This window comes from Paramormyrops kingsleyae, chromosome 10 (assembly GCF_048594095.1).
Source record: "Paramormyrops kingsleyae isolate MSU_618 chromosome 10, PKINGS_0.4, whole genome shotgun sequence".
NCBI classification, from domain to species: Eukaryota; Metazoa; Chordata; class Actinopteri; order Osteoglossiformes; family Mormyridae; genus Paramormyrops; species Paramormyrops kingsleyae.
Window position 1 is genome coordinate 14,057,503 of NC_132806.1, and position 24,239 is coordinate 14,081,741.

The 24,239-nt window shown below is 46.8% G+C and overlaps 2 protein-coding genes across 4 annotated transcripts; one reads left to right on the forward strand and one right to left on the reverse strand.

The window, feature by feature from the left end:
• Window positions 1-98: 98 nt before the first annotated feature.
• pde6a (phosphodiesterase 6A, cGMP-specific, rod, alpha) lies at window positions 99-15,674 on the reverse strand. Of its 2 annotated transcripts, XM_023794855.2 has the most exons (23): window positions 15,534-15,674; window positions 13,256-14,898; window positions 10,245-10,397; window positions 9,629-9,718; window positions 9,006-9,146; window positions 8,409-8,483; window positions 8,139-8,203; window positions 7,948-8,014; window positions 7,738-7,785; window positions 7,123-7,272; window positions 6,878-7,021; window positions 6,667-6,732; window positions 6,428-6,574; window positions 5,412-5,519; window positions 4,735-4,844; window positions 4,219-4,306; window positions 3,956-4,056; window positions 3,464-3,571; window positions 3,308-3,371; window positions 3,105-3,179; window positions 2,257-2,340; window positions 1,791-1,959; window positions 99-1,543 (listed from the first exon to the last, which is right to left on the reverse strand). In XM_023794855.2, the coding sequence occupies exons 2-23, from the start codon at window positions 13,721-13,723 to the stop codon at window positions 1,494-1,496; spliced, it is 2,571 nt and encodes an 856-aa protein (XP_023650623.2). In that variant the 5' UTR covers window positions 13,724-14,898; window positions 15,534-15,674; the 3' UTR covers window positions 99-1,493. The 2 variants fall into 2 exon arrangements, with proteins under 2 accessions (XP_023650623.2, XP_072573430.1); XM_072717329.1 differs by lacking the exon at window positions 15,534-15,674 and having other exon boundaries at window positions 99-1,540; window positions 13,256-13,750.
• slc26a2 (solute carrier family 26 member 2) lies at window positions 15,581-23,986 on the forward strand. Of its 2 annotated transcripts, XM_023794858.2 has the most exons (6): window positions 15,581-15,682; window positions 17,636-17,684; window positions 18,014-18,622; window positions 18,707-18,727; window positions 18,812-19,446; window positions 20,563-23,986. In XM_023794858.2, exons 2-6 carry the CDS (start codon window positions 17,682-17,684, stop codon window positions 21,326-21,328), a joined length of 2,034 nt encoding a protein of 677 aa, XP_023650626.2. In that variant the 5' UTR covers window positions 15,581-15,682; window positions 17,636-17,681; the 3' UTR covers window positions 21,329-23,986. The 2 variants fall into 2 exon arrangements, with proteins under 2 accessions (XP_023650626.2, XP_023650624.2); XM_023794856.2 differs by having other exon boundaries at window positions 18,707-19,446.
• The last annotated feature ends 253 nt before the right edge of the window (window positions 23,987-24,239 follow it).

The window sequence follows — 24,239 nt, forward strand, 5'->3', positions numbered from 1 at the left end:
TCTGAGTGTGTATTTGGTGAGACTTTATAACCACATTACTGAGGTCCGTCAAATCCATGGGCAAACCCCACCGAGGAACGCCCCTCTTGCCCCTTCCAGCTGAGTCCCAAACCCATTAAAATGCCATAAACACTCAGTCACTCATGATCTGTTTTTATTTCCACACCAAACACGGCTCCTGCTCTATCCCAGCCTGCCTGAGAGTGTTGGGCTACTGATGGTATAAACGCTGCATTTCAATTGGATAGCGGCGTTCTGAACATGTGACACTGCATGGTACAGAGTCGTCCTGCTGTCTGCAGACGGAGGTGTCAGCTGACTGCGGAGTGTGTCATCTGGAGTCCCGATCTGCGAATCTGCCGAGCCGGGTAGCAGATGTGGTGATTAAGATTTCATTCACTCTGGTTAACGGCGTTCCCCACAGGAACTGGCGGCAATTTTCCGCACTGGTGGTCTCAGATGCAGCCGCCGCTGTCAAACACCCCTAAAGCAAATGGCTCGGATTGCAGCTGCACGGCACAGCGCCCTCAGGTGCCGTCTGCCTGCCCTGACCCCTCATTTCCTCCTCCCTCCCCCAACCTGACTGGGTGCGTCTGATTGGCTAGATTTAAAGGGGCGTGGCCTCATCTGACCAAAACTACTGGGACCACAGAGCTGATTTCTTTCCAAAATCAGGGCGTGCAGACAAGCGGCGTGAAAATGGCACTGTCAGCCACGGTTTTTGCTGCCCTTGCGCTGCTTCGCACCGTGGAGCGTGTCTGCTAGCAGCCGTGGCTGCTGACTGACGTTCACTTCCACATGTATGCAGACAGACGCAAATTCGGGCCATTTTATCCAGAATCTGACCCATTATCAGCCAGATGCTGTCTGGAATAGCATTTGTAATTTGGTTTGTTTGCACTGGCACTGGGCACAGTGGTGCAGTGATTTACGCTGTTACATCACACCTCAGACCTGGGTTTGAGTCTCCACATCTGTGGAATTTGCCTCTTTTCTTTGTCTCTTTATGGAGTTTCCTCCAGGTACTCTGGTTTCCTCCCACGGTCCAAAAACATGCTTAGATGCAATGAAGTTGCCAAAGTGTTCATAGGTGTGAATGGTGTGCGAGTGCGCCCTGCGATGGGTTGGCGCCCTGTCCTGGGTTATTCCCTGCCTTGCTGCCTGTAGCTTCCGGGATAGGCTCCCAACAGAAACTGGATGAATCTGTGCAGTAATTATAACACTAGATCCCTAAATAATGAAAATAAGCTGCGCTGATTTCTTTGAGAGCTCCACCTATAAAAGATGAGCCTTCACTTCAGTGCCAGAAGACACCGTACTAAATGCCATGAGGTGACACCCTCAGTACTAACCAAAAGCTGCTACAGACTGAATGCATGGCTCTCCATGTCCCCCAATAATCCAATGGTTCAGTGTAGGCCTCCCATCAATCTAGTTGGTGTATGGTTTCCAGGGTGGGGGGGCAGAGGGCCCACCCAGATCCACTGGGGGCTTCAGCTGATGATACATGTCTTGGACTGCTGGCCCTGAGGTGCACTTGCTGCTGCAGTGAAGGAGATATTAGACCATTTGGGTCAGCACAGAAAATCTGTCATTGTGTCTTACACAGCAAACTGAGAAGATCCAGTTCCTGAGCTTACCTGATTCCATACGCCCATATAGATAAGGTATAGCAGATAGACTCATAAAAAGGCTTTAATCCGGCCAAACCATGCTAGAGTGTTCCTGCTCTGGCCCATCCATGCTACAGTGTGAGTCACTTCCTGTTTCCTGTCTTTCCACTTCCTCACCTTGTTTGGCTGTAGCTGTGGTTGCTGCGGCCTCCTCCTTCTGCTTCTTCTCCTCCTCTAACTTGGCCAGTTTGGCTTCGTGCTCCTCCTTCAGGGCGTTCCACTCTTTCCGGTTGTTCAGTAGCCGCTCCAGCATGGGCGTGATCTCCACATGGAAACGGGAGAACTCCTTCCCAGGGAGATGGAGGGGATGGAGATCACCAGGGCTCAAAGGAGTAATGTAAACTTTGGGCATTTGGTGAAAATGTTCACATTTCGTTTAACTCAATCCTTGATTAACTTGCATTTATTTTGTTTCTGATTCCCAGGTGAAGTCAGACTTCTTGCCTGTAATCGCAGCCTGGGGAGTTCTGCAGTGGGTCGTGACTATGAGTCAACATCTGACTCAGGACTCTATGCTGAGCACGAGTTTGCCTGAAGATGCAGGAGAATTTATCACAGGCACAGGACAGCCCAGCAGGCTCACCTTGTACACGAAAGAGCAGACGAAGTCAATGAAGCCACACTGGAGCTTGGGCAGGTCGTCGGCCTTGTTCCTGTCCATCATTGGCTGAGGGAGAAATGGAAGGTGGCTGTATGAGATGCCATGGCGGGCACAGTGCGGTCAGTGCCAAATGAACCCGCTGACTGCTATCGCAGCAAGAATGAGGGATAGCTGCTGAAGAAGCTCCAATTGGACTGACATTGCGATTAGATCAGGGCTCCGATCCAGCCAACAATCTGACTGAATCAGGGCTCTCCGGCTAGCATTATGCCTGGATCAGGGCCCCAAAATAGCCCAGATTCCAAATGGATAAGGGCCCAAATATAGCCAACATTCCGACTGGATTAAGGCTCCGATCCAGCCAACATTCCAATTGGTGCAGGGCTCTGATCCTATTGACATTCCGGCTGGATCAAGGCTCTGATCCAGCCAACATTCCAATTGGTGCAGGGCTCTGATCCTATCGACATTCCGACTGGATCAAGGCTCTGATCCAGCCAAAATTCTGACTGGATCAAGGCTCTGATCCAGCCAAAATTCTGAATGGATCAGGGCTCCGATCCAGCCAACATTCCGATTGGTGCAGGGCTCTGATCCTATCAACATTCCGACTGGATCAAGGCTCTGATCCAGCCAAAATTCCGAATGGATCAGGGCTCCAGTCCAGCCAACATTCCCACTGGTGCAGGGCTTTGATCTGATCAATATTCTGACTGGATTGGGGCGCTGACCTAGCTGTTCTCATGTGCCTCCCTGCCTCATTCTCTCTCATGTCCCCTCCTTTCTGTCTGTCTGCCTTTCCTTTCTTTCCTTTTTTCTCTTTGCCTTACAATGGGCTGCTGCTCCAGCACAGTCCTCTCCAGGTCACCCTGCTCCCAGAACTCCGCTGCCACTGAGAGCGCCACCTAAGGGATGTAGGTAGCATGGTCACACACACACACACACACACACACACACACACACACATGAAAAGCAATATGGGTAATGAGTAACAGGACACTGTCGAGCTTGCCCAGGGCAACGGTGCTGTCACCTTGCTTTGTATCTCCCATGGTTTGGCGATGGCTGATAAGTCACAGGCTGTCATCATCATCGCCCTGTGATGCAGGTGACAGAAGAAGCAGGAGAGGAGGATGATGTGATAGATGATTAGATGAAGCAGTAAGCCATGGGGGGGGGGGACACTTACATTATTATCTCCTTCTTTGTTGTCTCTAGCATCATGTACTTGGTCCAAGCATCCCAGTCATCAAAGGTCTTAGACTGGTCCACTATCTTCTGGAACATTGCTCTTTTCCTGTGGCGAAAAAAATAGATTTGTTTCCTATAATGTGGAGATCAGGGGTGCTGCTACAGATTTTGTATCAGGGCCCCTCTCACGCAGGGGCCCATGGAATCACCCTAAGGTTCCCTAACGTTTTCAGTTCCCCCGATGGACAAATGTTCAAAATAAAAAGAATAATAAAATAAAAACAGAAGTATTTCATGGCAGTAGCTTTCTTATGTCTCGTTGAAAAGCTCTATAATTGCTATAGCGCCCCCTCTTCCTCAGTAAGAACGACCACCTCATGCACTTGAAGCAGTAACCTCTTGGTGGTGAATCCCTGTCCCAATCCACTGTCTAGCACCTATATTTTTTAAATATGACTGGATCATATTAAACCAACAGCCACTCACTCACTTAAAATACAGGGCCAGGTCCGTGGCGATGATGGCGATGTCCATAAGATGGATGACGTGATCGTGCTGCCGCCGGTTCAGGTTCTGGTAGATGTTCAAGTCCTGTGCGTGGTGAAGGCTTGTCATAGCAGCCACAAAAGGAAGAAGCGGACAAGGGTAGCAAAATGCACATAGACACTCCTGGAGGAAAAAGTGGGTCCTACCCAGTACTAGCTAAGCATACCTAATAAAGTGGCCATTATGTATTTATATATAGTGTCTTACATCATCTCTCAGTAATGTCTTCCCAAATTCAAGGTGGTGCCTCTCTAAGATGGAGGAGCCGTGGAGTTTAGCCAATGGGTTCCCTGATCTGTGGATAATAGGGTAGAGAGGACACTGTAAGCATGAAGAGTTATGTACTAGACCATCTGTAATGGATAGGGTTAGGGTTAGTGTCCTAACCTCAGTGATCCCACACATAAATACTGATTAATACTGAGATATCTGAGAATGTGAGGCAAACAGACCCATAGGATGTAGAAACTGGGATGGGAAAACTGATTTATCCAGGATTCCTTTTGAACGGGAACATGGATCAGCACAAGAGGGCTGGGATAGGTGAATGATGGAAAAACAAACCAACAAATGCCATGAACAGGAAGAACAGGACAAGGGGGAATTGGTGGAACATGTCGCAGGAAGCAGAAATGGACAAACGCTTACAGGGAACCACTTCAACATGCCTTTTTGCCTCCTGTCTCTCTGGGGATATTTCAGTGGATGAAATTCAGCACTTACTTCATCTGGTAGAGATTGTTGGTCCCTCTGTGGTCGATGTCGTGGCAGAAGCCGGCAGTTACCATGGCCATGGCCTCCAGGTCGGTATAGTAGCGCTTCAGGTCGCCAGTCTAATGGGATAGAATGGGATCGTGGCTGCGGGCTGCATGCAGGCACACTTGGATCCCCTAGGGACCCCTGCTCTAGGGACGGCGCTTCCCACAAGAGCTTGTTAAACTTAAGAAAGCCTGAATAGTGTTGACTTCAACAGTTTCCCAAGGAAAGGGCAGAGCGAGCGTGTCTGAACGTGCATATAAGCGGTTCACACGGCTATCGGGGGATATTATTTCCAGTCCATACCCACCAGCGAATGCCAACGAAGATCATTCACGCTCAGTGTGTCCCATTACTATTCAGCTTATCACTATGGTGACAAACTATGCTGAAATAACAAATGGATTGTGCTCTATAGAGAGAACGTTACTGAGAGAAATGAGAAACCATTAGCTGAGCTGAGGAGAAGAATTGAAGTTCTTAACCATAATTCTGCATCTTGCTCCATAAATACTAATCCAGAGTATAATGCTCAGGAGACCTTCCATCCCTACCCCTGGGCCATCTCCACTTCGACAGCCTACTTCCATGATCCTACTGTTGCAGGGCAGAACTGGGTGTGAAAGATGGAAACCGGTTCCTACCATGAGCAATGTGAACATGGTCTGACCCACATTGAATCCATGTCTCCAGTTGTGGTAGGTGATCTTCCTGTACCCCTTACTGAGGGAGTACATGAATCTCACCAGTACCTGCAATGAAACAGGTTCTTCTAGGTATTTATGGACCTCCAAAGCCACACCGCTTCCTTACATCAGGCCATCTTACTTGTCAATTAAATGCATGACTCTTGAATACAGCTCCATCAATGAGATCCTGGAGTACTATTATGAATGTGCCGGAATATAAATATGGCTCCATTCACTTCTTTTAATTTGTAATCTTATGACATTATTGGTTCTTTAGTACAAAGTACATGGTGAAATTGTGCAGGGTTGTGAATAATATACCACAAGCAGCAAATCTCCACAGCTGGAAGATCTGTTTTTGCTATGTATTTACTAATCCATATATAATTGTTACATTCGTGGAAAAACATACTGCTGTAAACATTCCCAACAATTAAATCTTAGGATTAACTGATAATTAGCTGGCAGCCAATCATTTTCCAAAGGTAATTATCCACTGTATGGGCACAGTGAGTGTGGGGCTTATCACAGGAAGCACAGGGCAGACAAACACACACAACTGGCATTAATCCACCAAAACTCCACATTTACAAAGCCAGCCAAGGATCGAGTCCACAAATGAAGAGCTGAGATGTGAAGTCAAAGTGAGCCAACATGTCACCATATGGGGTGGGCCATACCCAGGATTTTTAAAATACTGAGGTCAGAAGTATTAAGCCCATTCAAGATGTGTCCTGTAATGGATCATGGTAATTGGAGTTGCAGAAAAAATATTGAGGACTTGACCTCAGCGTCCTCAACGCTAGGTATGGGTATGCGTATAGGTAATGATGTCATGCTGGAAACACTGGAAAAAGTATCCAGCAGATCTACACACAGTTAGTGCAGGTCAGAGATGTTTGCCTACGATATGTTTCGAAGAAGGGAAGTAGACCTGATGGAAGAGTAAAACGACATTCTTGTGGCCTCACCTCCCGTGGGATATGGAACTTGTCCACCACTCCAAGCTCATAGTACATCTTGATGCCGCACATGACCAAGTCCAGCTCGCTGTGCTCAAAATCACAGAAGTGGAACTCGAAGATCTCGGACTCCTCCGAATCTGGAAGTGCTTCTAACTATGGAAGACGGGAGAAGAATTGAGTCCACAGGCAGGCTGAAAGGAGGGGGCTGGTCTACATGAAGGCAGGAGATGCAGGGGCCGAAATACCAGGATATCCTCAAGTTCATCCTCATCGCAGTCACAGGGCTCCTTATCATACACCTCTCTGGTGTTCTAGAAGAGAAGAAGAAGCTGCCATCCATCTTTCTTCATGCTTCTTGATCGCTTTAATCATTACGTTATACATGGCGTATATGAAAGTAGTGAAGCAGTCAAACCTAAGGCCCTTTATTAGTTCTGGTGTAAGAGCACCACCTACCAGGATGTTCTGGATCTCGTCCTTTCTGCATTTGACATGATAAAGCACCATGTTCTGAAAGATGTCCTTGCGGTTCTCCAGCTTGTTCATCTTGTCGTAGGTGTCTGTGTTCAGCACTGACCACCCCAGGAACTGGGTGAGTGACTAAAGAGGGGGAGGGGCTCCATTTTAGACAGTGAATTTGCATGTATTTGTAGAAACAGGTTTTTATTTGTAACGGCTGATTATCATGGACCCTACATTACCTCCATGAGAGTTTCGTCCATTTCGTCGAAAGGTTTCCCATCCTTCCTGTTGTAGAAGGTGGCCACGCCCACAATCTCCTCTTTCTTGTTGACGATGGGCATAGAGAGCACATTCTTTATTGTCCAGCCAGAAGTATCCAGGGGTTCTTTCTGTGGGAGATGAAGGGATGAGGTTTCGAATGGTCGTCAGACATCTATAAATCTTACTGTCTTCCTGAACATCTTTTATTTGTGTACACCTCATCACTGAACACACATATGGATTTATGTATATCTACATCTCTCTGTGTAGTTAACTCTATAGTTATTTCAGGTTCTACAGCTCTGGTAATAACACTACTGGGAATGCTATAATTTCTGCACATTTTAGCATAATTACTTTACACTAACAAGCCTTAAATAAGCCACCTCAGATGTTTTTCTGTAGTCGTATTAGTGCTCTGCCAGCGACTCTGGAAAGGTGCCCCCTGTTAATTTATATTCTTTACATTTGTTTGCCTCAGTGAAATTCATTTCTCGTTCCTCTATGAGAGAGTGATGGCGGTCAGTGCTCGCGTCCAGATCATGGGTATTAATCACGAGCGGGAGACACGGTCGGGCACCCCTGGCTCTTACTTGGAACTCGAAGAATTCATCCTGCGCTGCATTCATTATGTTGCAGATCTGTGAGACAGAAAAGGACAGAGACAAATGTTCAAAGTTAAGGCCTTCATGTTGTTAATTTCAGCAGCCAATAAATGTGAGTGACCCGGCAACCAGCCGCACTGTGTTAGGTGCCTGACAGCCCCTTAAGGGCCTGTAGGTTGGGCAGAAAAAGACCCTCACCAGGCCAGTCTCTGCCACATAGGTGGGCAGACCGCTGACCAGGGCCCAGTGGTCTGCTGGTGGGTTTCTGAGGAAACATCAGTGCATCAGCACAATGTTAGAGTAACATGGGATAGGGGTGAAGCATTATTGGGACTGACACTGCCAAATCCAACTATGGAGAAAACTGAGAAAGTCTCTCATTTTCTTACGGGATGACTTTGATGTCTTCCTTTCCATGTAGAATGTAATCGATCACCTTGTAGAAGTTGATTTCCTGAAGGGAAACATATTTTGTGTAAATGTAAACTGGGAAGCTTAATTGTTGTTACGAGCATAGTAACCAAGGATAGGGACACACGGTGCTGATTTTCCACCCTGAGTGTTTCTCTGGTTCTCTGCTGGCTCGTATCACCTCGCCCTAGAACATGTGCCTCAGACGTGGCTGGGGCAGGTGCAGTGTTTTGGAGGGGGCCACTCACCCTGCCATCCGGGGTCTTAGGGCCGTCGTAAGGGGCCACCTCCCCCATCAGGATGGGCCACAGGTCAAAGAATTCCTGCCAAGGGCATTAAAAAAGAGCTCAGCACACACAATACGGACACAGACTCTGCTGCTCTAATTAGATAATTAGGGAGGAGGAGGTAAGGAGTGCATGCTGATAGAGCATGTTACCACACCCACTACACAACAACCCACCTCAGGGCTGGATGTAGTTTAACACCATACCTAGGACAAAGCAATTGTTAAGGGCCTTGCTCAAGGGTCTAACGGAGTAGAATAACTCCTGCTATTCACAGGATTTGAACTGGCAACCTTCTGATTACTGACACAGATCCCTGGCCTCAGAGCCACCACTCCACCCATATGCATAAAAACACCTACAACTGAGACAGATTCAGCTTTTTTCACTTTCTTCCAAGAAAGAAAGGAGTGACATCTTCACCACTTAACAGCAGTCATTCTGTGTCTGACGGCCCCATGACACAACCTGCCCAAAGTTTTGGGTGTAGGGATGTCAGGGTGGATGTAAGTGGCCCAGGATGCTTTTCAGGAGCATGCTGAGAAGCTGCGGTCCAACCTTGGCCTTAGTCATGTCCAGGAGGCCCACGGAGTAGCGGTCGCAGTTCAGGAACGCCCTGACCGTGTACAGCGCCTTGTGGAACTGCCTTTCGATGTCAGTCAGTTCCTCAAAGACCTTGCTGGCCGACCACAGCAAAACCTGCACCGGATCATCACAGAGACAGCGGACGGGACGAGAGTCTCAGAAAGCTTCTGAAACATTTAAGACATTATTGTTCAAACAGACGAATGGTCATATTAGTAAAAAAAACCTGAGGCCTCTCCACTAACAAGCTCAAAAAGTACAAAAATACAGACTTAGCATTTCAGGCTCTGTTTTCCCACCCTAATAAGTATCTACAGAGTCATAAAGACTCATAAATCATCACACTAGTCCTGTGTGCTTTAATTCAGGTGAGTCATAGTCCTCAGATGCTCACTTGTATGCCGCCTTTCTTTAGGATGATAAATTATACTTGAATATTGTGGCTATTGTGCATGTCGCTGTGATATTCTTGCGGTATTGCTGAAGTGACGGTCAAATGGAGGTAAACAGGCACTCTCTCCACCGAATGGCGACTGAATCTGACGTGCCAGCATCTGCAGGGTCCCTAGCTTTTCGACAGAGGCATGCAGACTCACCTGGCCCCTCCGGGTTTCACAGTTGTGCAGGTAGTTCAGATGAAACACCCTCAGCACCAGGTTGGCAAAGTCTAAATATTTCATCAGGGTCTGGATGAAACAACCATGGCCATAAATTAGCAAGAATGATAATGGAAACTTCTCCATTTCTGACTGCTTCTGTGGCGGAATAATTTATGCTTGAAGAAACCACGATGCTTTTGTATCTATTCTGTGCAAACACGGCACATTTATTACCTCTCACCACATGACACACTGGGAAACACACTGAGGCTGTAATTGAAGGTGTGTTACTGATTGAAATTAAAATTAAAAGATACTTTAAGCGCCACGTGTACAAGTACGTTGGAATTCTTTAGTTTTCACACATCCTAACTTGCTCTCCATTTTAACACATGGAGGTAAGAGTGAAGCTTGCGGTCTGAGTGCAGGGTAAGCCATTTATCCAGCAGCCCTGGAACATCTTTCTGGGGGTTAAGGATCTAGCTCAAGGGCCCAACAATGATGTAATTATTCTGCTGACAGTGGGATTCAAACCAGTGATATCTTGATCACAGGTACAGGCTCCAAACCCCACCCCCCCAAATTATGCCATACATCTGGCTACCAAACATACCTCCTCATCCTTCTTGGTGAAGCGGGGAGCATCCACCTTGTTCACTGCCATCATGACGGCCACCATGTCTTTGCCGTTCAGGATGGGCGTGGCCAGGATATTCTTGGTCTCGTACTCCGTGAGGGTATCCACAAAGTCACTGAAATGGCTGTCCTGTAGATGACAGTATTCAGTATTTAGGTACTCAGTAGTTACTTAGTTCCCAGCCATTTATCTAGCTGCAGGTGCAGATATGTTGTTTCTGGGCCCCACACTGATGTAACATTAAAGTTAGCTAGCAAGTCGAATCAGAAGATGGTACCTAGCAGGCTGGTTAGCAGAATATGCGGCTTCAGCATCTCTTAAATAAGAAAAGTGTTTATTTAATATTTAGTCTAGTGACACACAAATGTGTGGTTTCAGTGGTGGTAAACACCTCTGCTACTTGTGTATGCAGTGTATTGTGAAGTGACTCTTTCATCTTGGTAATTAATGGTTAACGGCATCTGGTCCCCTTCAAGGGCAAAAGCTGCCTGTCCAGTTCACTGCCTGAAAAGCTGGATCTTTATGGATCAGCACGTGTTCCTATCTCGTCCACGCTGATGTTTTTACAGCTTAGATGGGTACTGGGGCTCTGTGAGACTGATCCTGACCCAGGTCACGGTCACCTGCGTGCTAGCTTCATTTCAGACAAATGAATGAACAAGCGATGTAACTCAGTTAACATAAAATCAAACACACGTGTTCACAGTACCCCAAGTTTTTTTTATCTTACATTTCCACCACTTTTGATCATTCAGGGCCCTTGAGCTGCTAAGAAAGGGTTTCATTTATGTTTATCTGACAAATAGCTGAAATGGTGGGGTCTAGAAAATGGTTAAACAATCATTGATAAACACAACAAGATATTATAGGGTATTTCTAAGGTGGCAGTTTAATGCATTTAAATTGTGATTTTAAGATTTGAGTCAGTGTGAATGTGCTCTTTATTCACTGGCGCCGCATTATGGATCGGTTTCATTACACACTGATTACTGGTACATCAGGATTTGTGATATGAAAGTACAGCACAGTTCTGCTGACTTCAGGGATGCTATTTTGGGGCATGACCTTGTAAAATAATCCAGGATCACTCTAATTCAACCAGGATTACTGGGTCATTATCCCTTGACAGTTAAATAACGCCCTGCATCCCAGAATGCAATGGGCACAAGAGACATGTTACTCGGATTAATCTCACTGCAATAAGGAAAATGGAGGCCAGCAGGCAGTGAAGTTTTTGTTGGATAATCCAGAAACGTATCCAATTTACTGCAGGCACTGAGGAATGCTGGGATTGCAGTTAAGATATGGATGTTTTCTAAAGTGCACTAATGAAGCCTGAACCTATTGTCTGGGGCAGTGTTTCCCATTCTGGTCCTCTGTGACCCCCAGACAGCCCATGTTCTTGCTAACTAGCTTGGTGACCGTCGGGGAGTCTCTGAGGCCCAGGTTGGGGAACACTGGTCTGGGGCAGCAGTGACAGGAATCATAAATAAAACTTTTAAGAGAATCACTACCTTACAGTGTTCGACAGACTCATCTCATGCTGGAGATGTGATGGAGATGATCTTGAATTTTAAGGATGGGAGAGCAGGAATTACAGCCTTCATCAGTAATAAGGCGGGGGGGGGGGGGGTGCGAGAGGAGTAGGAATGGTGGGGAGGGGACAACGCCATGTTGTCCAGGCAACGCCACTTAACGTGATTATCCCACTCACTCTTTCTCACTAGAGCCTAGAGCTTATACCTGTATATTCATGTGTGTGCAGGCTGAGCTTAGAAGATGCTAAGAAGCTAAGCTAATAAAGTTTCAAAGCGTCTGGTAAAGCTGGATGCCGTTTTTGCTGTTCTGCACTCTCTGCACCTATCAGACCCATTATCCGCCTTGGAGAGGAGGCAGAGCCAAATGGATGGGTACTGTGTGGACAGATATGGTGGACAGACAAGATGGACAGGCACAGTGCACAGTAATGATGGCACATGCTGTGGACAGGCACAATGGACATGCTTTCTCAAAGTATCCAGGGGCTCAGCAGCTAAGGGAGCCATCGCAGCCGGGAAGGGCAGCCCGGGGGTCATGGAAGACAGAGGTCGGGGACAGAAAAAAATGCCCAGTGTGGCTGACAGTCTGCCTTTTTCATGCCCGCCCCGCTCGTGTTGGTAAGTCAGGCTGTGTGAATTAGTTTGGATGGAGTCCAACGTCCTCCTTCACACATCTTTTCTAACCCACTGGGAAGACGAGGGCCTGGCATGTCTATAACTGTGTATCTCAGAATAAAACATAGATTAAACCAGCCAATGATCATCCTGCATTTACAACACATGACATAAAGAAAGATACGTAGTGGCTGCAGGACGGGGTGGAGGCGGGACCATTATCTCCTTTAAAGACCTTCTCAAACAATCCAGGTGTAAGATATGCATGGTGTAGCTAATGTTACTTGATGGAGCGGAGCCGTTTCTGTCGCTGCATTTGCTATCTGCCGTGTGATGCTGCTCCGCCAAGACACAGCCGTATGGCTGGAGAAGGGGCCTTGCACCGTGATGGATGCGAGCATTGATTAAACATGTCTGTTTCATCCCACACAACAACCTACCTTACCTGTCTCATACTGCTCTGGCTTCATAAGAATTTAGGTCTGACACCAAAGACCTATGCTGTCACCTAGTGGTGAGAAACAGAGTAGCGTGACTTAAATTTTGCAGCGATGTTTTTCCCTTTCAAATGATTCGTCCCATTTGTTTGCCAGAATAAGCCCAGGTGAAAAGTTCAGGTCCAGAAAGTACAAATCCAGACCAAGGTTTTGTTTCGACCAACCAGTTGCATATAAAGAGTCACAGTCACAGAGTACTGAACTGGTTGGTTGAAACAAAACATCGGTTTAGATTTGTACCTTCTGGATCTGAACTTTCTACCTCTGAAAATAAGACAATTAAAGAATCTGCTTCCAGCAAGGAAGGCCTTTTTCTGTTCTACGATGGAGCAAATACCTGGGTGACATCTGGAACGTTGACCGTTTTCTTGGTGGCAGCCACGTGGCCCACGATGCCGGTGTCCAGCGGGTAGACGATCTCACAGTCTGGGAGCACCAGGCAGTCATCCAGGGTGGCGTCCTTGTGCACACCAAAGAGGCGTGTGGCCAGTTCGGCTGTGCCGTTGCGCTGCCGGTACATGAACAGGCTCATGCGGTCTGCGTGTAGCAGGTGGCTGAGGTGTCGCATGAGGTTGAAGATGGCCCTCTCCATCTGCAGGTTTTCCTGCAGGTCCCGCACCAGGTCAAATATGATCTCACTCTCTTCCACACTGGTCAAGTCGCGGAAGCTGCCGCGGTCCAGCACCGGGGCTCTGTCTCCTAGCAGGTCAGCGATGACCTGCGGCCGGAACCTGGAGTCGTAGTAGCTCTTCGCGAAAGCAGGGTTGCTATCCAGAAACTTCTCCACCGTGTCCTTGTCCACCATCGTGATGATTAAGCTGATGAGTCGAGGCCTTCGAAATCACTCTGAGGTGATATTACTCCACACAGGAGAGTTTTAATGCCACTGACCTGCTTCAGGATGTTAACACTCACATTTATCCGTCACACCTAGACAGCCAGTGGCTTAGAAACAATTAGGATAATGGGGATAGATTTAAATAGTCATGCAAGACTCATCCAATTACATTTCAGGATTATACACGTCACATCTTGTAGGCCACAGAAACATGGAGGCACATAGGGTGGAGAGCATGGGATCCAAAGAACATGTAGTGTGTGGGAACCAGCGGCATGATTCTGCTCTCCTGCAGAAGATGCTTGACTGGAAAGGGAGGAGCTTGCAGGCGTGTGCCCTACATAGTGGATTTCAGATCTGCAGAGACTTTTCCCAGCATGTGTAAGATCCCCTTAGCACACCCAAGCATCCCAAAGGAGTTTTGTGCTTTGATGCTCAGATAGTATTTAAACAGCATATACCATAATGAGTCAAAAAGAACATTCTAGGAAAAGAGACTTTATCGATGAGCTGGTTTGCTGTGGGTTTAAACTATGAGTTATCTTTCATGTGGTGTCTGTATGTGTGGATTTAATGACATGGCAGACTGTCTTACTGTGGAGGCTGACACATCGTGGACTCTATCTTCTGTTGGGATAATCACACAGTGAACTCTGCTGTGATTTCCTTACACAATAGCCCATCTACCATGTGGTTAAACGCCCACTGTATGTGCTTTCATTTACATTTATTTGTGTAGCAGACATTTTTGATCAAAGCAAGATACAACTGAAAAGGGTCAGACAGTCCCTGGGGCAACAGGAGTTAAGGGCCTTGTTCAAGGGTCCACTGGTGATGGCACTCCATCAAATATGGGATTTGAACCAACAACCCTATAATGATGGGCACAGTATCCGAACCCACTGAGCCAAACACCAGCTTGTTTCCTATTGGTAGACATGGGGGCTCATATGGAATGTGCAGTATACAAAGAATTTTAGAAAATAATGCAAAACTGCCCCCGTCATACATAAACAGTGAGTAGGAGAGGAGGAATTTGAAATTCCAGGGAGTGTGTCCCCAGATCATGTGAACTTTTGTGCAAACTCTCCCTCATAACGTTCCAGGATGTTGGCGTCTTTGTCCTGTATGGTCTCAGATATCTGAAAAGACGAAGCCATTGAGTAAATACCCCACTTTTCTCATGGCAGGGGGTGCAGAAGCAGACCTCTGTGACCATGTGACTCTGACGCATGACGCCCTCTGCCCACATGCATGGTTTCACTGTGTGACGCACTCAAAGTGCAACAATTCAGCCAGACAATAGTGTTAGCACAGGGACAATAAATGAGCTATGTTCACGCCGCATCGCTATTCATTAATTTTGGGCTTAAACTTTCCGAGAAATATTCCAACAAGAAATCTATCAATTAAAACCAGTAAATCTATGACCTACGTAGGTTGGTCATGAATGCAGTTACACAGCACTAAAGGGTCAATTCATGTTCGATCGACTCATTTATTATATTAAAAATTAAAAATAAGTATATAAATAATTCAAAAGATCTATTTAAGGATATCATTCCCTTTTCATGTTCCTTTGGGTATCCTTTTACATTTACAAGTATTATTCATAAATGCGGAGTTTTGAGAACATAAATGTTGGTTATAAACATGAAGTGTGATTTGTGTGAGATCTCCTGATTATGTTGCTCCGCCCTTTCAGGCACACAACACTGGGCAGTGTTATCTGATCAGGAGCTCTAGCCCAGAGGCCCTTCTCCTGGCCCCTCCGCACCTTTCGCAGGGATGGGGCGCCGCGCCGTCCGCGCTCCTGTCATGTGATGCGGGTGCACGCCTTCGGTCCGCAGCTTTTCAGCCCAATTGCTGGTCCAATGGGCGTCCAGCGGGCAGGCTGTCTCTTAAACGGCGGAGCCGGGGCTGCAGGTGAGTCACTTCTTAAGGTCTTTAACGAGTTTTCCCATTTTTATTGTATGCAACAGTGAGAGAATAAGTTTCAGATGCGTTTCAAAGCAAATTTGTGTTTCTACATTTTTATCGCTAATTCAAAATTTAGTTCGTCAAACTATCTGCGCTGTCCGTAGTGACACGTAGTTAGGATTCTGGGTGTTAAAACGGAGTTTATAGGTAGACCCACCTGGCCTCAGCGCACGCAAAGGAACAAACTGGTTGTTGGGGGGGGGGAACTGGACGCTCACGCTGAAATCGCTTAGTCACTCCTCTGAACTTGAAACCGGCGCTGACATTCACCTAACCGGGAAAACGATGCATTTTGTGTTGCCTTAAACATGTTGTTGTTGTTATTATTATTATTATTATTATCATCGAAGCACAATTAGAATAATTAAAAGCTTCAGCACGTTTCTCCCCACGTGGCACTTTACATCCCTTGCAAATCCGTGCTTATTCACTAGTTGCTTGTAATGATTTCCCTTGGAGTCCATAAAGGGGTCCATTGAGGTGATGCCTCATGCGGTGTAAATAGAGCCGCCCGGGCGCTGCTCAGTGGCCCCATTGTGTGCAGCATAGACGCCGGTGTGTTTCCCGCGGACTGCGTGGCTGCCCACTTGCCGGAACGCCGCGCCGTTCACGTTGGCTGCACGTGAAGGGGCTCGCGGATGGAGCGCATCTCTCCGCTCATTGGATGTTGGCTTGCACGCGGAGCTGGGGCGCGGGAAGGTGCGGGGTAACGAGACAGGAAAATAAGCACATAAATTAAAGGAAGGAATGCGTAAGGAGATTAAATATAACGATTTCAGACGCAACTACAAAATAACATAAAACGAATTCAAACACAAGATAACATTCTGGAAAAAAAGGATCATCTGATAATCTGAGTAACGTGAAAACAAACTGAAGACGCTGCACGTTTTTGTAAAAGTCTTTGCTAACTTTAAATATATATGACGTCTGACAAATTCTGGGGGTTATAAAGACATTATTAAGTTTGACCAGTTTCTCTAGGTGTGATTCTTAGGAGATTAGTGTTGGTTTGACCATTTTTTTTTTCTGGAAATTTCTAGTGAGGGTTTACCTGTTAATATTAATGTTTGTACAATTAATGTTATGGTACAGTACTGTATACATTTTAACCTAATCAAAATGCTACCCTGTGCCTTCTATGAACTGTATGCTGTAGGAAGGTCACACTCCCAGAAAACAAACTGATCATTCAAAGCACATAGTTAAAGTTTAATCCTTTTTTAATAGTAAAAAAAAGTTCTGAAAAACAGTTTGCCATGATTGCCAACTCCCACGCATCTGGTGTGACACTCACGCTCACAGACGGGCATGCAAGAAATTTTACAGCAAATCTATATTATTCCATTATGAACCTAAAATAAGATTATCCCAAAAGTGTTGGGATAGTTCACAATCCCTACAGACTATTTACAAGGGAAAAAAAAGAACTATTACATATATGTAAATGTGTGTGCAGACCTGTCTCAAATTGAATATCTCTCGCCAGCCAGCTGACCAAAGTTGACAACCCTGGTTTGCAATTTTGCCCCAGGGGTGGGCGGGGATTAAGATTACAGTATCTTGTAAAAGAAAGAGTCCATCAGACAGTGCAACATATTTTTTTTCCATTCCTGTTTTTTGATAATTGCAGGGATCCTTTTGGAGGTAATAAACCAGTTTAATGTGGGTTTCTAACCTTTGAGATCATGAGAAGGAGCCAGATGTATGAGTGTAGATTTATTCAGTTTCTGTGCATCTAAAGTCTGTGGAGATATGGGCCCGTCTTTATGATAGTCACTACAGATCTGTGCAGAATCCTTATTGACGCACATACCATACTCTACTGATTGCTGGTGTGCAGGATAGCTGACTGATTTCACTTTGAGTCAGGGAATGACACTTTGTCTTTTATCACAGAGAGTCATTTGAGGGCTGAAGAGCATTTAAGCATGGATCCTGCCCTATGGTAAGAGACCTAAAACATGAGCTTGTTCATACTAATTCATTTTTCAGTTTTCAGTTAAATTCTAGTTTCTTTAATTTGCAGTCTGTACGAATTTTGATTAGAAAAAGCTGCATAGTTTTAGGCACAAATGTTTTTATTTTATAAACAATTGTGTGCATCCCGGCAGCGTGAGTGATGTTCAGTAATGACTGTTTGATCGCATCCTGGTGCAAATTACTCCGTCGTCCAGTTGAGAAATTCTCATGACTGGTGGTGACGGCATGGTGACCTACAAGAACAGACGCCAGATTGACGTGTCCCTTTTGGGTCACTTTGCCTGTCTCGCCCAGCTGAAGGGAGAGAGTGATCAAGAAATGGCTGAAGAGGACCCAGATGGCGTGTCGGACGAGGACCGGACCGCCTGCACACATTTGCCTTTCATCTTGGAGGTGCTGGAGAAGGAGAAGACGACTTGGAGGGTGTTGCTGAAGCAGGGGCTCCGGAAGCATTGTGCCTGCAGCTCGGCCTGGGCGAGGGAACTATTTCTTGGCTTCTTTCCTATCCTAAGGTGGCTTCCACGCTACCAGCCCAAAGAATGGCTTCTTGGGGATGTGATGTCGGGCGTGATTGTTGGGATCCTGCTGGTGCCCCAATCCATCGCCTACTCCCTGCTGGCTGGCCAGGACCCCATCTATGGGCTCTATACCTCATTCTTTGCTGGCATCATCTACATGTTGCTGGGCACATCTCGCCACATCTCTGTGGGCATCTTCGGGGTCCTTTGCCTCCTTGTGGGTCAGGTGGTGGACAGGGAGCTTGCAGTGGCCGGCTACCTCACCGACGACAATCCCAACACCACAGCCGTCTTTGACGACGTGACCATGAGGCCCAGCTGTGACCGAAGCTGCTATGCCATTGTGGTGGGGGCCACCGTTACCTTCACAGCAGGGGTCTACCAGGTGCGTCTGAGCAGCAGTCCTTCGTGTGAAACTCGGCGTGGCTGACAGCATGATGGTTTGAGGCATGTTCCCTCTGTTTTTCAGGTGCTGATGGCTCTCCTCCAGGTTGGCTTTGTGTCCGTCTTCCTCTCTGACTCTCTGCTCAGCGGCTTCGCCACGGGGGCCTCCCTAACCATCCTCACCTCCCAGGTGAAGTACCTGCTGGGGCTCAAGCTGCCCCGGGCCCAGGGTCCCGGCTCCCTCATCAAGACGTGGATTCTTCTCATCCGGAACATTTCGCAGACCAACGTGTGCGACCTGCTCACCAGCCTGCTCTGCCTGCTCGTGCTGATTCCCGCCAAGGAGCTGAACGAGCGTTTCAAGGCCAAGCTGCGGGCCCCCATCCCCTTCGAGCTCTTCGTGGTCACCGCCGCCACGCTGGCTTCTCACTTTGGGCGTTTCCAGGAGCGCTTCAGCTCAGATGTGGCCGGCGAAATCCCCACAGGCTTCATGCCGGCCCAGCTGCCCGCCTGGTCACTGATCCCCAACGTCGCCCTAGATGCCATTTCCGTGGCCATCGTGGGCTTCGTCATCACCGTCTCCCTGTCAGAGATGTTTGCCAAGAAGCATGGCTACTCAGTGGACGCCAACCAGGAGATGTACGCCATCGGCTTCTGCAACATCCTGTCTTCCTTCTTCCGCTGCTTCACCACCAGTGCAGCACTGACCAAGACCCTGGTGAAGGAGTCGACGGGATGCCACACGCAGCTGTCGGCACTGGTGACGGCAGTGGTGCTGCTGCTGGTGCTGCTGGTGATCGCTCCACTCTTCTACTCACTGCAGAAGTAAGATGCCAAGATGCGCCTCTGTCGCGTCGCTATTTTGTATTTAACTAGGGCAGGGGTTGGCAACCACTTTTCTTGAATTAAACGGCACTTCATTCTAAACAGCTTAGCAACATATTTATATGACACCAACAACAAAGTGTAAAGAATTTATTTTCAGTGTTTTACGGACTAGAACGAAAATGGCATGTCTCTAACTCTTATTCTGTTAATCACTAAACGGGTGTTTCACGGCTTTGATAAAACATTTTTAACATGTTCGCCATTGGTGAAGGGCTTTCCGTATTTTATGATCTCCCAAGGCGCCATAAAATTGGCAGCAACTGTGCTGAACTCCAAACCCTTCTGAACAATGAAAGCTTTCCATCTTGCTTGAAAATCGAAATGTCCGTACAGTCCATACATCAAGAAGCTATCCAAAGATATGCAGTTAAAAAAATCACATTGAACAGCTAATTTTCGTATTTGCGGCTATAAGCAAGCATGTTATATTTTAGACAACCACAGAATTTCATCATACAGTATATAGGGACAACATTATATATATTTTTTCTTTCTCCTAGCATATTAACCTGACAAAGTAGCTCTGAATGCATATACCTTTGTCTATTCATCTCTAATTGCTTGATGTTAATTTATTTTTCTATTCTGACATTTTGAAAACTCTTTTTAGCTGCCCTGTGACATAAATTATTGGAATTTTTTACGGTAGCGGTACCGATTTGACCAGTTGTGATCCATTGGAGTTAGGCTACCAAGATGAACATCACAAGTCACCAGCAGTCAATATGTGGCGTTCGCAGAAGCCTCTTCAGATTTTTTGAGGTGCTGTATAGGCTTTGCAATGTTTTCGCCATGCATAAGGGTACGTTCAAAACCGCATATTATACCAGACTAAATTTAATTGGAAATGTACTATTCAATGTAGTACATACTGTATGTATGCAGACAGCCAAAGATCTGCGGGTTGCTGACCCCTGGGATAGAGAATCCTGAAACTTTTGTCTTGTCTGTTTTTACGAGCCAGTGATACTTCCCTTCCTGTCTTGTTAGTGGCTTTCCCACTGCTTGCTCTGGTCCTGAGGATGTTTGTTAATTTAATAATTACATTTTTAGGTGTGTCTTGGCAGTCATCATTGTAGTGAACCTCCGGGGGGCGCTATGCAAGTTTGCTGATGTGCCCCACATGTGGCGGATGAACCACGTGGATGCCACCATCTGGCTGGTCACCATGGCCACCTCTGCTCTGGTGAACACAGAGCTGGGTCTGGTGGTGGGGGTACTGGTATCCGCCCTCTGTGTCCTGGGCCGTACCCAGCGGGTGCCTGCGATACGTCTGGGCCAGGCCGGCTGCTCGGAGCTCTACGAGGACCTGGCCTCGTACAAGGGGCTACAGACCCAGCCGGGTGTGGCCGTCTTCCGCTACGTGGCTCCCATCTACTATGCCAACCAGGCCCTCTTCAAACGGGCGCTGTACCGGGCTGTTGGGCTGAACCCAGTGGTGGAGAAGGCCCGGCTCAAGAAACAGGAGAAGCGGGAGAGAAAACAAAAGGTACCTCCCCGCAGAGAGGCCGAGCCGTCCAACGCTTTCCTGCCAAAGTGGACTCTCTTTCACACCATCGTCCTGGACTGCGCCCCAGTTCTCTTTCTGGACACGGCCGGGGTCGGTGCCTTGAAGGAGGTTGCTAAAGACTATGGTGGGCTGGGTGTTCGGCTGCTGCTGGCCCGCTGCAGCATGTCTGTGCTGGACTCGCTCCGCAGGGGTGGTTACTTGGACCCCGAGGCTGAGGGAAATAAGATGGTGTTCTTCACCATAGGTGATGCCATCCACTACGGCCAAAGCCTGGCCTCTCAGAACGGGAGCTGTGACACGGAGTGTTGAGAAACCAGGGAAGGAGCACAGCTTCTAGACGGGAAGCACGTCAGGCCGAGTGTGTCGCCCCAGAGTCCTTCTGCCTGTCAGGTGTGAGGCTCGGTCGGGTTTTTTATGGGGAAAGAGAAACGGACTTCCCATTCTTTAAATGATATTATCAGTATGTTTGTATGAAGGAGAAAAGTAAATATTAATTTTGTTTTGAAGTGTTTATACAAATCAGCGTTCAATTTATTCATTTAATGAATCAGTTAAGCTAACTAAATTAATTTATGGAATTTAGCCACTTTGTAGCTCTATTAAACTAGTTGTACTATGTTATTTTAAGGAACACTAATCTTTGTGTAAAAGAATTCAAAATCAAAAATGTCAAGCACGGTCAAGTTATACATTAGTTAAACAAATGACCAAATGATGTCTAATTATTGGGACAGTCAAAAGGGGCCCAGGAGCTGAGCTTTTCATGCCTGTGATGAAAACTAGATGATGATGTTCATGGATCAATGCATATGGCAGCCATTACCTTAGCTAGATAGTAATATCTGCTGTTTGCTTCCAGGAGGCTGATGGGGCAGTGGGTCCACGTTTAGGCGTGCCTTTGCAGTAGGTCTGTTTGTCCCGATCTCATTCTTCATGCTTTCTTACGTGGTCTCCACTCCGGCTCTATCCAATCCTGTACTATGGGCAGGTCTTCCATTGCTCATCAAGGCTTGGTACAAAGAGGGACACAAAATTAATTAGTTTTTTTTTTTAAGTGCTTAACTCATCAGGAGGGACCAATTTGACCCCAATTTGCTGCTCGTTCTTAAGGGAATCCTGTCCTGTGGTTCTCTGCATCATGCTCACAGGACTTTGTGCGTTTACTGCTGGCTCAGGAATCCCGCACTCTGTTCTCTCAATCGCGTCAGTGGTTCTCTGTGCAGTGCCGTTCTCAGTGCCGTGTACATATTCAGGAACATAAAAGTTAAAACAGCTTTTTGGGTATTACAAATGTGCATGGGTGTGCTTTCAGGATCCAAAGACATGCCTGTTAGAGGATGAGGCATGGAGATGTCCGGTTGGGCTTTTATTAAATGGCCAAAGTTCAGATCGTTGTCAGGAAGTAACTTTAGCAATTTTTACCTCCATAAAGAATCTCCTGTAGAAAAGCAGTGGCCCTTCCTTTGTAATTGCGCACTCATTGTAACGGCTCCTGTGTCAGTGTGTTCACGTTGCCTGGGCCCTTTATGAACCCTTGTGCCAAGTATAACACAGGCATGAGTTACCAGATAAGATACTTGATAGTTTGCATAGTGGGACTGTGCAAAGCTGAATGTTTGCTATTATCCTACAAAGAAAGACGTGAAAGGGGAGCAGGGTTAGATGCGTTCGTACCTTCCCCGTGTTGCCTGTTTGCCCCGGTTCTGTCTCTCATAGCTGCATTAATCCTGGTATACTCACCAAGTGAGGACTGTCTGTATACAGGGACACGTCCTCAGGTGGAACCTGGGGGCAGCAGGTCCGGGCTGCTTGTGTGTGTTTTACGTTGTGGAGCAGCAACACTTTGACCTCGTATCTCTTATCTAGCCTCAAGGTGCCGACCAGGTCGCTCTTGGTTGAATCATTAATGACTGTTGTTGTGTTTACAGGTTCAGAATCCTGAAGTACTGCTGCACGTGTACCTCTTTAATATATGCAGGGTTCTTTTATAGAAGACTTATTTAAATTTGTCAAGCTATAATGGGCCTAATCACAGTGTCAGTGATGCATGTAAATGAGTTGTATGGAAAGCGTGTGGTGGCTTTTTATAAGTTGTCTGTGAGGTTGAGGTTTCTGTGCTGCTCACGCTGGCAGCTTCGTAGCTCTCGCTGTCTCTTGTCTGGCATGAGAGTGCCCCAACTCCTAGGCTCGTGGACAATGGGGATACAATTACTCCTGGGTTTAGACTGGAACCATCCTTTACAGAATTATTTAGCATGTTTTAATCGATATCAAACCATATGTGTGCTTTTGATCCTTTTAAATTTTGGTACAAGAAGCTTAGTTTTGATTCTGTGGTGTTGGTTAAATTTCTGCAATGCGTGAATTTCTCGCATTGTTCATTTTGGCTTTGGCTGTTGCAGTAATTTTTTAGGATGTGCCATTTGATGTCACCCGCCTGCTGACACCTGTCGTCACCGGGGAGGCATTTCAAGGCGACACAAACAAACCGGGCCTCTTACACAATCAACCCCCCCCCCCTCATAGTGGTTCACTAGGTTGAGCTGTTTGTCCCACATGGGTTCACTTGAAGAATCACCTTTGATCATTGCGAAGTGAAGGGAAACAGTGAAAATAAGCATTTCACAGTACTGAATATTCAGTTGTTGTGCTCCATCTTGGAGGTTATTTAATGTTCCTGTTCTAGAAAAATGTACCTTTTTAATCCCAAATACTGGCTCTCAAATTGCAAGGCAGTGTAGACCTTTAGTGAGCAATAGGAATAATGCCCCTTTCAGGCTGGGGTGCAAAGATGATTTGGATGCCATTGAGTCATTTGCTGATGGTTTCTGGGACTGAAAGGGCTCTGTGCCCCGTCTCCTCCTGTACTTACTGGCTGAAGTGCCTTTTTGTTAGCTGCCACCTTCTGTCTCCTGTGAAGTGCCTGTAATTGCTGTCCTTACCTGCCAAATAAAGTAACCGATTCAGCTGCTGGCTTCCGTGTCCTCTGCGTGGGCCCTGCCACAGACTGGTGGCCGCTCCTCTTCCAAGACGCCATCTCACTGCCCAATGTTCCCGGCATCCAGTTACCGTACGGACTGAGGTAAAAGGCTCCAGTTGATTTAACATAAGCCGTTATTGATTTAATGGCTTCCAGCGTGATGTGGAATGTAAGAGTCCTTCTGTGACCTAAGCACTGAATCTCGTTCGTCAGGATAGACTCCATGTGTATTGACTGTCA